At 31.4% G+C, this 22,902-nt stretch overlaps 1 protein-coding gene across 1 annotated transcript in view; it reads left to right on the top strand.

The window, feature by feature from the left end:
* The window catches only part of rdgC (retinal degeneration C), a 350,015-nt gene that overhangs the window by 290,703 nt on the left and 36,410 nt on the right, over positions 1-22,902 (top strand). The window contains exon 13 of the mRNA XM_085959019.1: positions 44-299. Within this exon, the coding sequence (XP_085815145.1) occupies positions 44-299 (256 nt within the window). The remainder of the gene's footprint in view (positions 1-43; positions 300-22,902) is intronic.

Raw genomic sequence — 22,902 nt, 5'->3', positions numbered from 1 at the left:
TTTAACCATTATGTACATAACAAATAATGTTTAATTGTTTCAGGTTATAACAATATTTTCCGCCTCCAATTACTACGAGATTGGCTCCAACAAGGGCGCGTATCTGAAGTTAGTGGGGCCTCAGTTGGACACCCATTTTGTGCAGTACACTGCAGCCATTTCCAAGACCAAACGCTTGACCTTCCGACAGCGCATTGGCCTGGTGGAGACATCGGCCATTCGAGAACTCAGCGCTCATATCCTGGAGAGCAGACTTGACCTTGAGACCCATTTCCGCAGTTACGATAGAGATGGTGATGGTGAGTAGTTATTTGAGTAAATTATATTTAAATAAATGATAATTATTATACATGAAGATAATGAAACAAAATTAGAAATCTAATAAGTTTTTCAGAGCCTATGCATAATACGGGAGTTGTGACTATTTCATTGAATAAAAAATCATTTTATAATGAATGGCAAAGGATTTTGGTTTCAAGTTAAATTGAAAGTTTATAGTCATCTGCATATGGGTATATGTATATTATAACTTTAACAATGAAGCAACTGGACATATATTTTATTCGACATCGTTATTATAAAAAAATGTGACATTAAAAAATTAAATACAATAATATTAAGATGTCGTTAAATGTTGTTTTATACAATATTAGTGGGTCACCTCTAAGGAAAAAACTTCCCATATATAAGGTTCCACTTTTGGCTGCTTTCAACCCCTCGCAAAAAGATTTCCATACCCTTGGGTAGTTTCTGTCAATAGTCAATTGAAACAAATATAACTTATTTAAAAATTAATAATGTTAAGAAGGTATTCAGAATACTAGTATAATTTTAGAGGAAAATACTAGAATACAAATGAAAAATAAACTCGATTTATTGTGTAAATAACATATCGGCTTTTCCAAGCCAAAAGGGCGTTAGTGACAAATCAATACTATTCAGGAGAGTAGAGTAAAAAAAAAACATGTTAAAGTGAACAACTTCGTTTCTTTACAACTTCTTTTTTAGTATTGGAGTTTTTTTCCTTTTTTTTATTGTATAATAATATTGTTTTTGAGTATGTAGTGTTAAATAATTTATTTATTTGCAATTAGAATTTTTAAATCACTTAATTTATTTTGGTTATCCGAGAAAAAATACAAAGTTCATAAGGAAAACACTGAATTGTTTTTTTCCCCATTATATTATGTTTTTGTTTATACTTCTGTTATGTTTTATGTATTTATTGTAATCATTTGAATTTTGGTACGATACGTTAGTGGTAATCTGATAGTGGTAAAATTACCAAAATGTTACTAACGCCCTTCTGGCTTGGAGAACTGAAAGATATGTCGAATAAAAAAAACTAAATTTGCAAAATGTATTATTAAAATCAGTTAGGTACTAACTGATGTTACCGACAGTGGACTCAATATACATTGGTTCTCCGGTACATATATATATTCCATTCCAATAGCAACGCATACAATGACATAATATCTACTCTGTTGTATACAGAAAACCGCTGCATTGCAGATAAACGGTCTTACCAAAAAGCTTGCGATTTCTCTGCCGTGAAAATGGTGTTACTCTGGGATTTTTTATACGATCAGATCAAGAAAACACAGAGAAAACACTACCAAGCAGGATATATAAGAAAATAACCTTTCCCGTGAGAGATAGGTATGGCTTACTGTTGCTTACGAGTACTTTATTTTGGAAAGGGATGTTCAATGTAGATATTTTTTATTCATTTGAATATTAATATTTATTCCTAATTATTTTATAAATTATTTAGAATGTTTTTTTTAGGGATATAAAAAAATATAAGAAAGGTTTATTGTATGTAGATATTACATTATTATAATAATTAACATAAAATTATTTAGGGATATCTAATTAATAATAAAATAAAATATTATAATTAAAGTTATAAATCGTAAAAAAATAATTACTTATATGTTTTTAATAGTACCTAATGAAAAATTAGTACCTACTCAATTTATTATTTTACTGTACTAATTTTGTATAACACCCACGATGGCCGCGAAGTTTAAGCATCAGCCTATAGCATCGTGGGTCCCTGGTTCGAATCCTGGGTCTGGCCAGAACATATATATTCTTTTTCAAATTGTGTATGAGTCAGAGTATCAACCTAATAAGTTGAGCATATGGCTGATATTATGGATACAAACCTCCACTCTGTGGAAGCCCATATGATCCTGTTCGAATTGGATATGGTCGGAAAAAAAATATTATCTAAATGGACATATTGAACATGTCAATAGTCGAACAGATTAAAAGAGAATTAATTCTTAGAACTGATTGGCATAAAACACCTTGAGATTGAGAAAAATCAACGCTAAATTTATTAAATTTTTTCGTTTACCAACTGAGGATGAGAAGCTGAAACACACCCACAAGACAGCCAAAAAATTAATAGTTGTATTAATATCTGATTACGATCATTGTTAGATTATTCTATTTTGAATGGTAAACTTTTACTAATTACGCATTTTTTCAGTACTTTATACATTTTATTAAGTTTCTGCATATACTTGATCTTATAGTAGGTAATGTACGTATTTATTCATATACATAATATACAATGTATAGTGTATATCGTCTCTGTTCTGGCAGAACACACTAACTGCAGAATACTAGTTTTCAGTAATTTGACTTTGAAGTTGTTATAATGTTTGAAATGGTCTATCATGTGAGTTTATTAAATAATCGTAAAAAGAATGACTTTAAAATAAAGATTTTATTTATTAAGAAGGTTTCCAGATGGTAAAGTTTGAAATAAGCAACATTTTGGTATAAACTACTCAATATGTCATTTTTTCGAATAAGTGTCTTCTGCCAGAGCAGTGACGATATATAATAATTATTAGAATAATAATTTGGGGGGTACAAATTAACAGCACTTCGCCATACAAATTGTAATGACTTGAGCAGTATTCCACTCCTTGTGGAATTCTTGGGACGCACACGTGTACTCGACTATTTAACACGTGCATTCTGGCAGTGCTACTTTACGGAAGCGAGTTATGGCACCTTACGAAAATAACCGTTTGCTGAGCATCTAGAGCCTGCGGCGTTTGGTCGCATGACCGAAAGTAACAAGGTGATAACAAAGCGAACGATGTAACCTCCTACTACAAAGGTACAACAAGTAAAAACCCTTTTAGAGGGGTAGATTTTACTGGTCCTTTTTTACGGATTACACGTGTCAATCGAAACCATATTCACTTGATTTTATTCTCATATAAATGACATCTTACAACTTTTTTTACAACGTTTTGTCTGACTAGTACAAATCTTGCAATCGATTTTCAACTAACTTCTCGACTAGCTAGACATTTGAAACTTTTAGAATATATCAGAACACGATGCCAATGCATTTTTTAATACTTTTAACCATCTTTAAGTAGAATTAAATTAATTTTCAGTTAATTCTGTTTTGTATGAAAAGTTATTTCGGAAGAAAACCGTAATCCAATCCACTATTTTGTATAGGGGGTGGTCCTAGGAACTAAATTATTAATATATACGTACGTTACTATGGAAATCAAAATGAAATGTCAAAATGATATTTCAGTATTCTATATTTGTTTGTTTGTTTGTTTGTTTTTTATTTACTTCATATCATGTACAAGTTTGAGCATATTGAGCATAATAATTCAACAGAAAATTTAAAAACGTTGTATATAAAAAGTTCTTTTTATCTTGTAATTATTTCATATTACCTTACAGATTTTCAAAATTAAAAAAAATCACAAATAATAGGTAAACACGAGAGCATAACGCCAAAAGAGTATTTTGTGATGATGTATTCCCAAAAATAAATTATTTAGAGTGGATACTAAGACTACTTATTTTAGAGTATCATTTTTACTGGTAAAATGGTGCACCAGAGAACGATTTTGTGGAAGGGTAGATAGTTAAAAATAAATTTCGTATCTAACCAAACAAATTATTTTTTCAAATTGGTCTCCTGTATAGGTAGTTGAGGCTCAATGACATTAGTTCAGTGAAAAAATCACAAACACGCAGGCTTTGCCAAACCGAATAAGTATATTATAACCTCACTGAGCATCAAACCCAGAGCCCCGGATGAAAGGCAAGTGCCTTACGCAGTGAACTACGAAGGCCGATATATACTTGGTATCATACTTCCATAGTACACGGATCAACACTATTTTCCAAATGTTATGATTATAATATGTTTAGAAAGACTACAGTGCATGGTTGCTACATCAATCCTGTGCAGCATCGCTTCGGGACAAGGAAGTGTGGCACTAAAATCTTTTCATTCTGACACGTTTATAGCGTCATGAAAGGCGGCCGTGCACAAACCGCGGCTGCATATACATGGCGGGTGGAGATGGCGAAACTCAAATCATATACTCGAATCACTGATGGATCAAATTTTGAGAAACACTGAAATATTTCATGAAGAAAAACACACCAGTTTGGGCCCTCGGTATCATTTGCATGCAGTGAAAAGAATTAACATCGAATGAAACAAATTGTTAACAATGTGTGGTTATTTTCAAATTTAAAAGTAATCAAAACTTTATAGGTGCAAATGTTATTTATTGTCGAAAATACTTATTGTCGTATTTGTAAACATGTAGTGTCACGACAATTTTATCACACGTCCATAAAATGCACGTACCTAATCGGAAGCCTCCTGAGTTTTATTGTCGTGAAAGTTCAATATATATTTTATTTGATTCATTTCGACGACAATATTTAAGCTCACGTAAAGGAGCTTTTATTGTATTTTAATCTAAAAAATATGTATAGCTACCTACTCCCTTTATATTTAAAATTTTATTGGTAGTCAGTCGCATATCACGTCAAAGATATATAGGGTTGGTAAAGAAATGAACGTTGTTTAAAAACTGTTTGAAAATTATATCAAAAAGTGTATTTTCTAAAATAAATATCCATTTATATTTTTTTTCCGACGCTGATAGAAAACATTGTTCATAAACAGATATTTTTGTCCTAGGCTAGGCTTAATAAACTATCAATAGATAATGTTTGCAATGGTTATTTGACTAGGCTTATTCATTACCATAAGCACTAGACAATAATTCTTCGTAGTATTTAATTAACTATCTTTATTGGCTATCTAAACCAATGCATCAGCGAACCCTACTTAGCGAGCCAAGTGTAACTTATGGTGTCCCCCATTAAGTGATAAGAGAATGCGGCGAAGGCTCAGGGTGGTAGGTATCAAGGTATAGGGGGTCGCAAGCCCACCTTTCATTTAAGGTTTCTCTGCCTTCATTAATATAAATTTGGGCCGAACTAAAATGTTAACACGCGTCTATTTAACCATAATATTTATTGGTCAAAATTATAGGAGTATTTTCCCTTGTAATATGAAGAATAACGGAAACATTTTCTTAGGCGAAGTTTTATCGTGTCGGGAAATTTTTACGTATGCAGTTTGCCGTATCATACTTCACCGTGAAATATTGTTTCGGAAATATTTGGTCGTATATTAAAGACCGTCCAACCTCTTTGAGTCATATAGTACTGAGATAAAATTCTTGTATAAATAAAACACGGTTCTGGTCAGTTTACGTTTATAGGAAACCAGAGCAAACAAATTTTGAAAATAGTGGATAATATACTGGATTATTTGTTAGATTAGGTTAGGTTTTCATTATTGAATTCATGAATTTTGCCAAAATTGGCTATGAAAATTGGCGCATTTCCTGCCTGGCTTCCTTTAGACCGACTTTTACCTAAAACACTTACAAAATACGTAATAAAAACTACCGAATTACAAGGGAAAGACAGTAGAAAATCGGTAGGTCATTAAATTATAAATACATTATAACGCGTATTTCTTTCATCTCGGTGCTATAGAGATGATCGTATAGTAAACGGGTCACCTCTTTCCGATAAGAAAACTGTGCTATGGTGAAATGTTATACATTTCAAAATTTGATTCGGCAAACACAAGATTACGCTACTTCCCTTGGTCCACTGCCATATTTCGCACCTCCTGCCATGTGAGACCTGCAGCGTGTAGATTGCTTTTTTTAGCACCGTTGAAAAATAATCATCCACGGCTATTGAACCCTTGAGGATGTGCCACAAGGTGGCGGAGTGTCACACTCTCTGGGGGCATCTAAAACACATGTTTTAACCAAGTAAAGCGTCTCTTCGTGATTACTTCAATCACCTAGGGCTACCGTATTTGCTCACGTATACGAGTTCATACATCCCACAAAACTCAATGTTCAACAGTCTAGATCTTTGAAGCTTGTAAGATGCCATGTATCATAGCCTTGCAAGCGCAAATGTAGCACGCACGCCTTTCCTTTCATTTGGTTTAATACATCCCGGTCACACCTATATGTATTCTAAGTTCACTGGAAAGTTACCATCTTCAATAACACCTGTGGCACTTTAATATTTGAATTATTGTTTTCGACTTGTGTAAATGAGAACTATTCCATTCTTGGTAGTATTGACATGTGTGTCCTTGATAACTGTTTTAGAAATCGGGAGCATCAGTTGTTTGTTCTCCCAAGGAGCAGAACCAACCTGCCATTGGTGATTCCAATTGATAGGGCGATAAGTCTGTTCAACCAAATCACTTCAGATGTTGATATATTCCACCTACGTGAGGATGAGTATAATAAGTGGACGTTGTTTTATAAATACTTAAAATAGGGTCTTCTTCATTTCATAACTTAATACTGATCTATTTCTTTTTTATATAATAATGTTTTAATATTATTTCTTTATTTCTATATGTCATGTTGTGAACGTCTTATATTATTAATTTGTAATTTTAATTATATCGTCACTGTACAGTCCAATTGCCGTAACCCTCACTGTTCACCAATGTGACATTTTGATAGTAATGGACTTATACGAACTGTATCATAAATCCCAAAAAAATATTTCATATTAAAATAATTCAAAACTAATTTTAAAATCATTGACAAAAAATATTCCATCCAAATGCTTTATCCCTCTCTAAACGTAAGCCACAGGGTACGTACAAAGTAAGCCACTCAACTTGTAATAAAATAATATATATATAAAATAATATGTAAAATTATAAGTAAATCCAATGCCCACAGTTTTTTTCACTTCTTGAATAATTTAATATTTGGGGGTTACGCTACTTGACGTGTATAAATAAATAAAATTTGAAAAAAATTGAATCTGGTTTACCAGCTTAACGCCAACGTTTGTCACGCCCACATAATTAATGTAGATACGAAAATGGTCTTAGAGATTTTCATAATATATTATTATTTATTAGGTTTTCTTCAACGTATTTGTATATTATATTTCGTAGTTATAATTCGATTGTAGGTTCGCAGAAGTTTCCATTAGATGTTTTCTGATTGCTTTCAATTTCACAGCGATACAAGTCTGGGCTCGTTTTAATTGCAGTCGAAATTGTCGAAGCGGCGTATCTTTGGCTTCATCGTCTAATTGGGTCGAAAGCCAGTGACACCCTCCCGAAAAACAACAAAGTAAAAATAACAAAATAAACAATAACAAGTTTCCAAATAAACAAACTAATAATGATACTAAACGTTGTTTTCTCTGTGAAGGATGTAAATCATCAAAGCCATTTTCACTTTTGAAACCGCTCATTACGTACGTACTAAAAGTATGCGTGTATAGCAACTATGTTGTCATAAAAGCAACTTCGAATCAATGGATTAAGAGCACTTTCAATGGATTAAGAGCGCATTGGTGAGTTATTTAATATAATGAATTAAATCTTGTGTTTTTGAAATATGACAAAATGCAAAGCTTTGATTTCCTAATCTAATAAAATGTAACGAAAAATACTTAAATAGTCTATATAATAATTATATACAAGGGATAATATTATGTAAATGTCTCTAACGTAAAAAAAATAATAATAAATAATTAAAAACATACACAGAAATGTCGATACGTCCAATTTTATTTTGCTTTATTTGAGGGTTGATTGGCTTATGAAGTTGGCGTATTATTCTTATTTAAAAATAGAATAATATGATAAAACCTAATATTGAACATACATAACTTGGAAAAATCCCAGATATATACCCACTATAAAAAATCATATTTGAAAAAATACGATGCTCGATGGGATTTGAACCCGTATAACCACTGGTATCGTGCCAACTGTGCATTAACCAATTATCACATGAGACTTCTATTTAATTGCGACAATTTAAAATAGTTGGTCACACATAAAATAATGCTTATCAAATAGCGTTATTATTGACTATCGGTTTGGCGCGATACCAGTAGTTATACGGGTTCAGATCACGTCGAGCATCGTATTTTTTTTAAATATGATTTTTTCTAGTGGGTATAAATCTAAGTCGTCGGTCGTGGGTCTTACGTCGTGGGTCCCAGGTTCGAATCCTGGGTATGAGTCAGAGTATGGACCTAATTGGTTGAGCAAGTGGCTGACATCCATTTCTCGTAAAAATAAAATCTGTCAATACAAACCTCCACTCTATGGAGGTCCATATGATCATATTAGGATCGGACATGGTCGGGGGGGGGGGGGGGTTGACCGCTGACCGGACCGAAAAAGTTATTCTCTCATCTGGTGATGCCATTAGTTTTTTCGTATCCTGCACGGACTTTCTGCAGTTCTCTCGTATATAATAAACTTTTGAAATTGGTGTTTTTCAGCATAACTTCTTTCTTCATTGCATAGTGCGGAATAATATTTATAGATGGTTTTTCATTCTCTGTTTTTTATCTTATCTTTTCGCGTCATTTTAAAGATCCTCCCAAGTTTCAAAATATGAGATTTTTACACGTATTACATGTAGTATATTTCCTATTTGAGTTTGATTCCCGATACGGTCACGGTATTTTTAATGTGTTTTTTTTTCAAAACTGTATGTTTCTGTTATGTGTTTCATTGCTTTATATAACGTTGCCTTTTAGCTTACTGTAATATTGAAAAAATCAGGAAAATTAGCAGTTATCATTAATCTTAGCTCATTTATTATTGACGTTATATAGTGTTATATAGATATGTATACACCTTGTCCTTACTCCACATAATTTAATTTAAATTTAAGTGGTTGCGATGTTAGCAGTGGACTGTAATTTGAAGGTGATGGTGGATTCCGGATCAAGGGGGGGGGGTTAACAGTATGCCAGATACCGACCTTTTATGATGTTGATGATGGCTTCGTGGTCTGGTTACAACATCACTCGCGCGGTATTGTTTGTTGGGTTACCCAGTGCGCGGTACTTGACGGTACACTGTTGATGGATGATATATGAGGTTGATAAATGATGATGATAGGTTGTATGAATGATGAGAGCAGGTATCGCGGCTTGCCAGGTATTAAGAAGTATCGCTTGGAAGATGGTCACACTGTATCAAGCTGACCCGGCCGTGGCCCACGAACAAGTTATGAATCAGTCTGTGTTATTGAATTAATCAATAAACTGTAGTTACAAACTACACGCACCAGTGAGCTAACTCAACTTAAATTTTATCACGGTCGATCATGACCCGTGACTGGTGGTCTTGTGATAATAATTAGAGATTTGAGGCTGGCGAAAAAAAGGATGAATGCGAATATAAATGGCCCAACCACTAACTAACTACAGAAGATAAGGTTAAATTAACAATACTTGTATTTCATTAGATAAAAATAAAATTGTGTGGTTGGTAAATGAAGTGACCCCCCTGTAGAAAATTTTCACGACTGTCACTTTCTTTTAAGTGCTGTTTTATCAAGAAATTATCTCGGGTTTATATAAACTCTACAATCTCGTTTAAAGCTATCCTTAAAGGTTTTATTCGACCATTTATAGACACTATCTAAATAGTTTTTAAACCTGAAAGTTTAAAGTTGAAGGAAAAATATATCGGTAGTTTTTCATACATATAATTATCTAATGAATCTGACCATAATAATATGTTCTATAGTGTTTTTTTATTAACTAATAATTAGAGAATTAATAAATAAAAATCATATCAATACTATCGACCGAGGATGCTTAATGGAATTTAAATTTAAATTCTAATGGATTTAAGTTTTGTACTATTCTATTTGAGTAGTTTAGTAATCGACTAATATAAAACTAAAATCCGTTAGAAATTGAAAACCAAACGAAATTAACCTAGCTTGTGAAATACATTTTAGAAGTTCTAACTTTCTTAAAGTGTAGTGGTCATTATACCAAATCTCCATTTGATATAAATAAAAATGATTTCAAAGTATACACATTCTTATTATATAAAACAATTGGTGTGTTTATAATAAAATAACAAATTTATGAAAACTATGAACATAGAGCCTTCAACTAACGTATATTCTCTGAAAATTTTCTTTGAGATTAAAAAAAAATAGTTTCAAGCCGCGTTGACACGGTCCAAGTACGATCCAAGTAGACATGGATAGGAATAATTAGTATGAAGATGTCTCATCCAAGTGACAGCTTCATACTATTTATTCCTATCCAAGTGCACTCGTATGTGACATCTTCATACTAATTATTCCTATCCAAGCTACTTGGACCGCGTCCTACTCATCCAAGTTAACTTGGATAGGAATAAACAGTATGAAGCTGTCACTTCGATGAGACATCTTCATACTAATTATTCCTATCCAAGTCTACTTGGATCGTACTTGGACCGTGTCAACGCGGCTTTAACGCTATTAGATGGATACGTACCGATTGAGTACCTACCTACTTAATTAAAAAATTTGAGTAAGTGTATTAAATTATATGTTGTGTAATTCCATCACAACATGTTTTTAGTAGTGCTACATTAAATATTTATTGAATATTATTATTATTTATATATTATTTACATGAAATAGTTATTATTTTTTAATAAAATAGAAAAAGTTTTTAATAGAATACCGTAAAAACGAAATTGAATATGTTGTTTCTGCGTTAATACCATTTAACGTTTTTATTTGCTTTAGTAATTGAGCGATAAAGCGAATAAATACCGACATTACAAACAAGTGAGTGGAGAATTTCCTCTCATTTTGCGCTCGTTTTCTCGATTAAATTTCCCTAAAGTAAGTCTAATCACGTATAGTCGCGTGATTGCATCGTTAGGCAAGGCATGTTCAAACTCTACACGGTCAAAGGGAAGGAAAAGTATTTTTCCCGATTTGGAATATATTTACAGGTGCTTACTTCTGTTACTTAATATTAAGATAAAGCTTCACAAATAAAAATTTCCTCAGTTTTGCACCATAACAGTTATATTATTTTGTATCGAATTGCAATTGCTTGAATTCTTCAGAAGCATCTCATTTAATATTAAAACTTATTTCATGTAAAGGATTGTATTTTAATTTTCAAATAAAATGGCCTTCACAAGAAAATCTTAAAAATAATCATTGAAAATGAACACTATCATAACATATTATACTGTTTTTTTTATTATAAGTTGGAAAACTAGAAAAAAAGGAAGTCAAGTCTTAAAAAATAAAATAAATAAATATAATATATGCGAAAAAGATAGAAATAATGATATAATAACACAGAAACATATAAGTACACAGATTATAATGTGATAAACTATTTCTTTTATTCAACGAATAAGACATGGGATTTAAAATGTAACATTCTGAATATACATGATTTGAAAACATCTCATGCATAATATACACACTACAAAAAATCATTTTGTAGAAAAAAATACGACACCTGACGGGACTTGAACATATATCTACTGGATTTGCGCCAGTATGCTACTCCGATTAAGCTACGGGTATCTTATTGAATCACGACGATATTTTTAACTATTGGTTGTTATATTAAATGCTTATGGAATTATACTGTGGTCTAAAACTCAATATTACTTTAAGTTTTGTGAAAAGAAGAGATTTAAAACCGTGTTAACTTTTCTGTTTGTAAACAGAAATGTAATTTGTAGCACTAAACCCTCTTCCCTTTAATATTGGTAATTAAAAACATGTAGTAAATATATAAACCTGCATTTTTTATTCAACTTACACAGAAATAAAATTGATACTGAAAGAAAATAGAAATAAAAATATAACCACTACAGTTTTTTGAAATAAATAGTACAGCCATTAAAATTAAAATTTATTGTGAATTTATAGTAAATAATAAATCTCTTGCAGTGGAAACATATGAGATTGTGAACATTAGAAGACATGAATTCATACTATCCAGTGGCTTGAAGTTTTTTATTTTGTTTTTAAATTAATGTGTGTTTGAATACGTAGCATATTCTATATATCTGATATACAAATAATTACAAGATAAAAAAAAACTTTTTATATACAACGTTTTTAAATTTTCTGTTGAATCATATAAACTTGACTTAACTAGCTTAAACGGTCATAGAATACTGAAATGTCATATTGACATTTCATTTTAATTTCCATAGTAACGAACGTATATATTAATAATTTAGTTGTTAGGATCATCCGCTAAGCAGCCAATAATAGTGTCGAAATAACTTCTCATACAAAACAGAATTAACTGAAAATGAATTCAATTCTACTTAAAGATGGCTAAAAGTATTAAAAAAATGCATTGGCATCGTGTTCTGATATATTCTAAAAGTTTCAAATGTCTAGCTAGTCAGGAAGTTAGTTAAAAATCGATTGCAAGATTTGTACCAGACAAAGAACCACCGGACAAATAAGAATACGATCTAAGAAAAACGTTGTAAAATAAAAAAAAAATATTATTAACAAGCATTTCTCTGAATAGAACTTTTTATAAACTTCTTTAGGAGGTAACCGAGTTTCACAATGGCATATATTATAGTAAATGCTAATGATAATGCAATATAATAAAATAAATAAAAATTATACATTATAATTACAAGTTTACTGATATTCGACCAAATTACTAATTAAATGATTACAATATAGTGTTTGTTTCCTTACTGGGCCACCTGTGTGTCATTAAATTTGATTTGCGTGTAACGAACAATCAATTTCCTAGAATAGAAGCACAGATTTTGCCTAGTTTGTATAACGCATGAACAGTGGCATGTCTTAACGGAGGGGATGGAAGTTTTATTTTATTATTGCATCGTTTTGAATACTGCAAACGTTGGTTTGGCTTATGACAGGTAATAAAAAATCACACGATGGTGCGTTCACATTTCATACAGTCGACAATTTCGTCAACATTGATTCTCTCGAAGACCGTATTACTGACAACATGCATGAAATATACTATATAATCAGTTACTGAATTTAAAAAAACCTTCTTTGATATGTTAAGATATTCTATGTTAGTTACTTGTAAGGCATGTGCAGTCATATATCTTCAAAATCTGAATATGTACGTTAAAAATGCTTGAAAGAAAAATCTTTTGATATATCTATTGGCTAATCAAGGATGTCAATTATAAATTTTAAGAACTGTTAAATTCCACGCCTTATAGAAAGATTCCTACGAAGTCAAATAATTTAAGATAGGAACACTGCACTGGATAGAATATATTATGCATCATTTTATTAAAAAAAATAAAAGAGTGATATCACGTTTTAAGGTGAATTACAATGTTTTATGACTGGGAATATCTCAGCGTATCTATCCAAGACTAAGGTCACCATGCATCCAAATTTTCTTTGACTGAATTTACGTGACTTTAAGTAATGGGTACCCATTGGGTAGATGAGCACGTAGAACCAACATTAAAAAAAATAACAAAAGTTAATACAAATCTGCTGAACAATATAAGTGAAGAAATTTTCTAAATGTTAGTGTGATGCCACAAAAATGCAACAAAATTGTTCTTTGTGGCAACCAAGTTGGACAGTTTGGTGGGCCTAACGGCTGGTGGAATAGACTTGGTCAGTTCTTTCCTTAATGTAAACATTTTAGGATATTACAAAATGGTGTTGTTTGAAACCTGTATTATCTCTGCCACATGGACATGTTGAACGGGTAACAAAACCAAGCTCAAAGAGCATGCCAACGAAGCCACCATATCCAGTCAATCATTGAATGGTTTAGAGTCAACGCGATAATATACTAAACTTATAAAATAGTGGAAAATATGTAGATTCTTCTTCTTCTTCTTCCACCCTGTCACTTCCCAACATTGGGGCATAGGGCAAGCACAAGTTGGCGCCACTTCCCTCGATCCATCGTCAACTCTTGCGCCTCCCGCCATGTCCGACCTGCAGCACGTAGGTCACTCTTGTAGTATTGCTGCAGGGTGAGGGAGGGCCGGCCATGGCGACGGAACCCCTGAGGCTGTGCCACAAGGGTACGAAGTGCCGCACTCCTTGGCGGCATCCGGAATACGTGTCATAAAACGTCTCTTCGTGATAACTTCAATCACCGAAGGCTGTTTTGTCTGCTCACGAACTCGGGTGTTTATAACGCGGTCGTACCAATGTATCCCTAAGACGGCGGAGACTCTTGAAGCTTAGTAAGATGCCATGTCTCACAGCCATAGGTACAGGAGCACAGGTAGCACGCACGCGTAAATATGTAGATACTTTACTTAAAAAAACTTTATACTTAATTATAATTAATAAATATATTTTTAATACTATTCTTATTAATTTTATTGCAATATATTAAGTTTATCGCTATTAAGGAGATCACATACATTGTTTAAAAAATATGAATAAACATTTACGCTATTTTGTACGAATGTAAATCATTTCCCAACTATTTTCTTAATGTTACATATTTATACTTTAACTCCCTACGTGGCATTTAACTATTAGTTTGGCTTACTGTCATTAAAATTTAATATTTGTTTGGAGGGAAGTATAATGATGACGCAAAATTGACATCAAAGCGCTGCACAAGCGATAACATTAACGTCACCCACGACGAGCGCTGACGTCTCATTCGTGCTATAATTCTATTTTGCCATAAATATTACGACCCTTGCTCATAAACTTCTTATACAAGAAGGAGTACGAATAAAGATTTTACTATACTGAAAAAAAAGATTGGGGCGATTAACACTCTTTTTTACGGTATTTTAAGAACAAATTAATTTGATGTTGACTCTATATCTCATATAATGAAAGTATATACTATGTTTCATGAAGTTAGAATAGAATATTAGTTATTGGTTGTGTGTTCTTTGCCGTCACATGAAGAAGTCTTTTCCGCCATGTTTGGTGTTTATATTGCACGTTGATTTTCAGTACTTTCAAGTAGTTCTGTAGGCCTTTAAGCCGTTGTGTATTGCATTTTTCTATTGGTCTACTAAATTAATGTATGTGTTTTTTTGTTGTTTGAGGATCCATAAATATCACGTGACCAGTATATTATTATAATCATTGGCTTTTGATTCATTTGATGACGTGGGAATCACATAAATATATTATGTCCTCATTGGGAATCGAATCCATAGCTCCCGGATGGAAGGCTAGAGCCTTAGGCACTGCACCACGAGAGCCGTCTCTTTTGTCTGAGTATAATAAAATATAATTATTGAATTCAACCAGTATGTAGATCTTGTAATCACAAATGCCTGTAAAACGTGTACCGCCATCAAAAGATAAATCCAGAAACTTACATTACTAAAACGTGGTATGGAAATGTGCAATATTATCCATAATGCATAAAGTTAAAGAACGGATCAATTTTATTGTATATGGTAATTAAATAAAGTATGTTCTGTAAATGGGTTTGCCATAAAAACTGAAATATAAATGAACAGGGCTCGTCACCTGGAAAAGACACACTCGATTGATAAACGTACCCAAAATGCTGAAAACGTCCAAAATAGTAGATTTATAGACCAATCAATTGACGAAATAATAAATTTTTGCGAAAGTACGTAGGAAAATAGCGCATAAAAATAAGAAAGTTGACATCAATTTGAATTGATCGTGATTGTTTGTGATCATAATAATATAGCTTGTTATCGAGATTTTTCATCAATAAAATTCTCGAGGAATAACGCGAAAATGATTTTAATTTATCAAGATTACTCTTTTTTTCATGAATTTACAGATTTATATTTTTTTAGAAATCGTTAATGAGAATTTCAAGAATTCGTAGCAGGAATAGATAAGACACAATTTGCGATTTGGAAGCATAATAGCCAATAAAAAGTATTCCAATTTTAGATTGAACTTGTTAAATTAAAGGTTCACAAAAACTGAAATAACAAAAATTTCTGGGGGATGCAGTTTAAAAAAGAGTTTTTAGGATGGAATTTCATAAAATCGTTGGTGATTTTTTTGACAGAAGACCTTAAAAAGCTTGAAAAAGAAAAATCACAAGAATTTACTCACATACTAAATTAAAATTTTATTTAATATAAATTTAGTTCTCGAGAATCATTCGAGAATTCTCGAATATCTTGAATCGAGAAAACTCGAAAAATCACAATCTGTGACGATGATTTTAAATTGCATTCTATCAAAGATATGAAGTAAGCAAGTCTTTGAAAAATATTTATTGTATATTATATTCTCCACCATGGTTATTAGATGCACAACACTGTTTTAAGTATTTGCTACCATGCGCTTAATCACTAGCTCATAGCACATCCAGTAAACAATTAATGTTTTGTTTACATACACAGGTGTAGTTCGGTAAGCAAGGTAATTCATATTATGATATATCCGCGTAGGTGGTATGTTGTGAATTCAACAAAACGTTCTTAACACAATACCTAGGTATTACTCGTCTCGAACTATCTATTCCGGTATCTATACATAATAGTATTATATACTATAGAGTGGTTGCCAATTGGCGGAATGTCGCAGACTAAATGGTTGACTATACCAATATAGCGATTATACCACTCAGTATTACAAGTGTGACACTTCAATATTTATGTTTTGTTGTCAAAACAAAACAAAGTGACGGATGCAATCATCAGCATTTCCTCAATCATAACCTAGATCAATAGTGTCTATTGTGATTTGTTTAAATTCGACAATGTCTCTAGTAATGTATAAATAGCAAGGACGATCCATAACTCGTCACTCATCTCGAGTCCGGTCACTCGACACAGTCAACCGTCATTCACTCGAGTCCAGTCACGCGGTCCGATTAATCTCTTGATAACATCAATCTCATAAGTACACCCGCACACGCGATTATAACATTAGTCATCTTTATTATTGTATTTATTTTATTCTTGTATCGATAAATAACCTCAAAACTACCAAGCGACTATGACTAATCTATCTTCCACCTCATCATTCCTAAACTAACATAACACGTAGGCCGTATGTTGAATTATTTCAATAATAATTTTAATTTTAATACAATGAAATAAAATCTGCATAATATTATATGTTACAAATTTGTAGATGCAGTTGGATGGAAAACACAAAAAAAAATACGTTCTTTGATATTATTGAAAACATAAAAAATATTTTTTCAGCTAGATCTGTAGATTTTCTTAAAGAAAACATTGAATTACGAATATTTTTGAAGCCTTTTTAATATAATATACATCAATGACATACCAAATCAACTGAGGATAGAAATTATGAAATTACAATGTAATATAATATTAAATTTGACATGCATAATATTATTTTCTTCCACATTTTTTATTTCATATTTTTTTCATTCAGTTTCGTTATTTTTTAAATAACGTTTGTATCATAATTTAGTACTTATTTACTTCATTTTTTAAATTTGAAAAAATTAAAGTGATTTAGTTTACAGTTTCTATCATCTTTTAACCGGTTAAGTGCCCAAAGCGTCTTTGGACGCCCTAATTACACCAATTCTTATGTTAATTACTATCAATTAACTAATTGCGGCATAGAAAGGATTAAACACTTGATATTTTTTAAACTATAATTATGATAATTAAAGTTGAATATTTCGCATTACATGTCTGGAAAGGTTGCTGATCCCTAAGATGTTTAAGCAGGACCATATATATTTATGACCACTGACTGTGCAGTATGGAATCAAATTTTGTTTGTTATGAAAGCACTTTAAAGATCGATTTGAATGCAGTAAAATATTATGTTTGCGATAGAATTTACAGCTTGCATTAAAACTTTCCAATCTTGTTTCTATTGCATATGAGTAAACATCACATTACCTTCATTTTGTTTCCACTAAAGCTGATATTCACTTTGCTAATGACCTTTTTAATAGATTCAGTGTTTAATTGGTGATACTTTAAAGTTGATGGATCACTGTTAAACATGTATGTTTATATGTCCAAAACTTGTTTTTTTTAGGCAAATTTAATTATTATAATATAGCATGTTCAAGTTTTTCATGAACTGTCAACAAATTTTATTTCATTGGAATCTCAATATAAATTGTAATAAATTACAGCCATTAAGGTACCATTAGGTTCTATAATATGCTGAATAAAAGTCTGAAATAATGTACTTACTCGATATTATTACAAATAGAAGAATATTTTTTAATTTGAACTTTCCACTGGTCTTTCAAATTATTAAGATCTTAAAATAGGTCTACACGAAATACTTAGAACTCATGCATTTTATCATTATTTATTTGTTTGAAAAAGACACGTTGAGACATAAAAAAATATTAATTCAGGACGTTCACAACATGACATTTAGAATAAAAATTACAAGTAATCAGTTAAAGAAAAAACAAGGTGGAGAAAAAAAGAAAGCAAACATAGTTTTATACAAAAGAAATAAAATAAAAAAAACAACAATAATTAAAAAAATACAAATTAAACAATAAAATAGAATTTAAAAAACAGAATATATAATGGATCATTATAACATGTCTATTAAGTGAAAACGATAACCATACCATGCTCACTAATAAAATTGATACATAATTATACTTCATTCAATTTTATTAATACTCTAGGTAACCACTTTTCTAATTCTCATATAAAGAAGAATATTATGATAGCCACTCGTAATTTCAATGAAAATTTAACGGTGAGTAATGATTATAGCTAAACAACTTAATCACGGACCTGCGCAGAAGCATACATACTTTCATGCGCATAGAGTAGGTGTGTAAACGCTGCGTCTGTGTGTGAAAAGTCTGTTTTACACGATACAATAATATATTTACAGTTTTACAATGAATACCCCATCTCGATCGGGGTATTACAAAAAACCTTTACAAAGACAAGCACAAGAAATTATTATATTAATACTACCGACCGGAGGAGGTACTTGATAGAATTTGAATAAGAACAAGAAATTATTATTTTAAAAGTGACCAAATATTTAAAAGTTATAAAAAATAGTACAACTTGAAATATAATATTTTCAAATCGGAAAGCGATGCAACTATAGCAAAATGATTTATTTCCTACCAAACTCAATAATTATCTAGTATTAATTAGCCTAACTATCATAATTCTAATAATTAAGAAATTAAATTATTTATTTTTCTATTGCGAATAATAATTTTACTTCTAAGTGATTACTGAAACTAGAATTGTTATAAATTATAAACCCAATATCTTCGGATTGTTTTTGCAAAAGATGACAATACATAAATCTTCTACAAGCGACTACAGCGACTTCCTGTAATCGCCGAGATTTTATTGTGGACATTAGTTTAATAATTATTCATATTGAGAGTACTTTTACGATTTGCTACGTGTAATGCGGGCTGTTCACTTCTTAGTCGATCTCGTACAAGCCAAAAACAGCCGATACCAAGCGAACATCAAAAGGTTAACGTTTATGTTGTCGGACTATACCTATGTCTTTTACATATTCGTGAAGCAGGACTATAACGAAAATGTAGCAGAATTTTAAGTACGAATCTTGTTTATAAAAAGTAGCCTAATCTTTGGCATTGTCTGATCTTTATAATAATTTAATTATAAAAAGGTTTTAAAAATTTATAAGTATACAATTCCATGACGATTCTCCATCACAAATCTCCTACGCTTCAGTAATGTCCTAAGTTCTCTGTTCTCTTTCATGGCTCTCCATTTTAATAGGTTAAGCTAAAATATTGACATATATACATTATTTCATGACTGAACAGTCATAAATGGTTATTTGAATAAACATTCTTTCAGTAATATTATCGCGCCTCTGAGATCTTTCACATTTTTTTTGTTACAAAAACATGAGCGTATATATTTGTTATCATGTACACAGTAGCTTACTAACACTATAATAATATTAAGTTGTATAAACTTAAATACGAAAGGAATCAGTCACGCGATCTCAGAATACACATTGTGTACATTAAAAAGACACCAGTTAAAGACGTATTCTCATTTTTCATTTTTTTAATTATATGAAATACCTTAAAAGTATTACTACTATTAATTTGTTTTTAGAAAAATATTTGTATCAAAATGAAAGAAAAACTTATAACCGTCATAATTGCATTCGGGCGGTGTAGGTATTTTATTACAACGTTTTTATTAGGTCGTATTCTTATTTATCCGGTGGTTGTTTATTCACTACAAATCTTGCAATCGATTTTTAACTAACTTCCCAACTATTAGACATTTGAAACTTTTAGAATATATCAGAACACGATGCCAATGCATTCTTTTAATACTTTTAGCCATCTAAGTAGAATTGATTTCATTTTCAGTTAATTCTGTTTTGTATGAAAAGTTATTTCGACACCATTATTGGTTGCTAGGCGCCTGGGGTTCTAGCAACTAAATTATTAATACATACGTGCGTTACTATGAAAATCAATATCAAATGTCAAAATGACATTTTAGTATTATTTCTATCAAGTACATTTTTTTTGATCGTTTACGCTAGTCAAGTCAAGTTTATATGATTCAACAGAAAATTTAAAAACGTTCTATATAATAAGTTCTTTTCATCTTGTAATTATTACTAATAAAACCATCGAAACAATCACTAATCATACGATTATCTTTAAATGCGTCTGAGGTGAAAATTAATAACCGATACATCTGCTGACGAATTAAAGTATTCGATTTTTCGGGCGCGGTCATACCACTGTAACTCTTATGATTCAGTTGAGATATAAATTCTCAAAAAATAATCTAATTAATCAAATGTCACAACTCATAGCTATAATTATTATAGTACACAGTTTGCAATAAAAAGGTGAAAAATTTGTATCGTACTGATTAAATCAGATCAACTTAGCATACATAGTAAAAAAAATAATGAATTAAAAACTACCGGTTCTACGAAAATGTATCGGACTTGTTTGCTATTATTATCACGTGATCTTTGAGATGTTTCCCTGAGATATAATAATATATGAGTGATATCATTTTTACACTTTGAACTTATGTTAAGTTTTGCATATACATGTGGTATCTCACCTGAATAAATCAATTGAGTCGTCAGATCCAAAATTTGTTTTTGGCGAAGACTACTTACTACTTCACCATGTCGATCCTTAGAGGATCATATGGGCCTTAACGAAGTGGAAGTTATTTAAACAGATTTTTTACGAGAAATGGATGTTAGCCACTTGCTTAACCTATTAAGTCCATACTTGGACTCAAACACAAATTGAAAAACAATATGTGTATTTTGCCAGACTAAGGATTCGAACCTGGGACGTTATAGGCCGACGCTTAAACCGCTCGACTACCGTGGGCTAATACTCACAAACCTTAAAAATATATATACCTGTTACCAAAGAATATCATGTGTTTGAAGACATTTTTACCTTGCAAACCTGTTGTATTTACAATAGAGACAAAAATCGTCATCGGTTAGCTGAAGGAACATAGATATATAATAATACTTAATATATAATGAATACCTAAGCATACGTATTCAAAGAGGTAATTTGGTCGCCTTTTGTGTACACTTGAGATATCCAGAGTACAAAAAACCATGTTTTGATATAGACAGTAAGAGGTATTTTATATATGGAAGGTTTCTATTTCTTTTTTTTTTGTATATATTATTATATTCATTTAAAATTATAATCTCTTTTTATTGATAATATTGTAAAAAAAGAACCCATAACCGATTTTAAGGTATGAGTAAAATAAATATGCGAGTGTTAAATATTCTGTGAAAATAGCTTCATAACAATAACGTTCACTGTTTAAATCAAATCTGGCTTTTCAGTTGCGCAAATATCCATTCGGGAAAGCAAAAATGTCAGACGTCACGACTCTGGTGTTGGCAATAAAAATGCAAAATGACTCCATTGGAATAAATTTCACTCATCGTCGAATGGTAGGTGAGGTTGTAGGCGATTGAATATTCATGCTTTGTTCTACATCTTTGCATATAAGTTAAATCCGCCATTAATATTCATATCTGCATAAATACGATTGTCGAATAAAACACAGACTTGACATCCTCACATATATTATTATATTATATATATATTCAAACTTATTTAAAGTAATTATTTATGCAGAGGTATCTTATTAGCCAAATCCTTAAAGCCTTACTGTAATAAATTAAACATTTTCTTTTATACACCATAACCTAGATATTGTAAACAATGTGTAAAAGTCAGACGCGCACACAAATACTGGTATGGGGTTCCATTTATAACACTAGAGGTGCTAACCTCCTAGTAATTGTGTTCTTTTGGTTATCGAATGCGCATGGCTTAACGGTCATAGTTATTGGGATTGAAAGTGTCTGTTTGTGTCGTTCGCGCTGTCTTGTCTTCAGATGGTAGCACCAATTTAATAATGCCACAGGTATGACACAGGTTTTGCATTTCGTAAAATGTTGAGAAGAAGGGGGAGGGTCAACCCACTGAGAAGATTATTTGACAGCTAAATTATCGTGTTCACAATCATCAGTTATGAGGTCCTGACGTAGTAATATTCCATTTACGTAAATATTTTGTTTGTATTGATTAAGAGTGGAATAAGTACTACAAAAAAATTGCGTTTTATTAAATAAAAACAACAATAAATAGCTGACAACTTACGAGAAATAGCGATGCGATAAAAAAAAATCAGGGCATCACGGAGGATTTACTTTGGTCATTATAACGTACCCATATAATATAATGTTAACGTGGAAATTTTGCCACAAATTGATTACCAGCCCG

This window comes from Rhyacophila brunnea, unplaced genomic scaffold, assembly GCF_057557595.1.
Source record: "Rhyacophila brunnea isolate RB1 unplaced genomic scaffold, BYU_Rbru_1.0 scaffold_8, whole genome shotgun sequence".
NCBI lineage: Eukaryota > Metazoa > Arthropoda > Insecta > Trichoptera > Rhyacophilidae > Rhyacophila > Rhyacophila brunnea.
The sequence above is the reverse complement of the archived record's forward strand: the minus strand, read 5'-3'. Positions and strand labels throughout refer to the sequence as shown.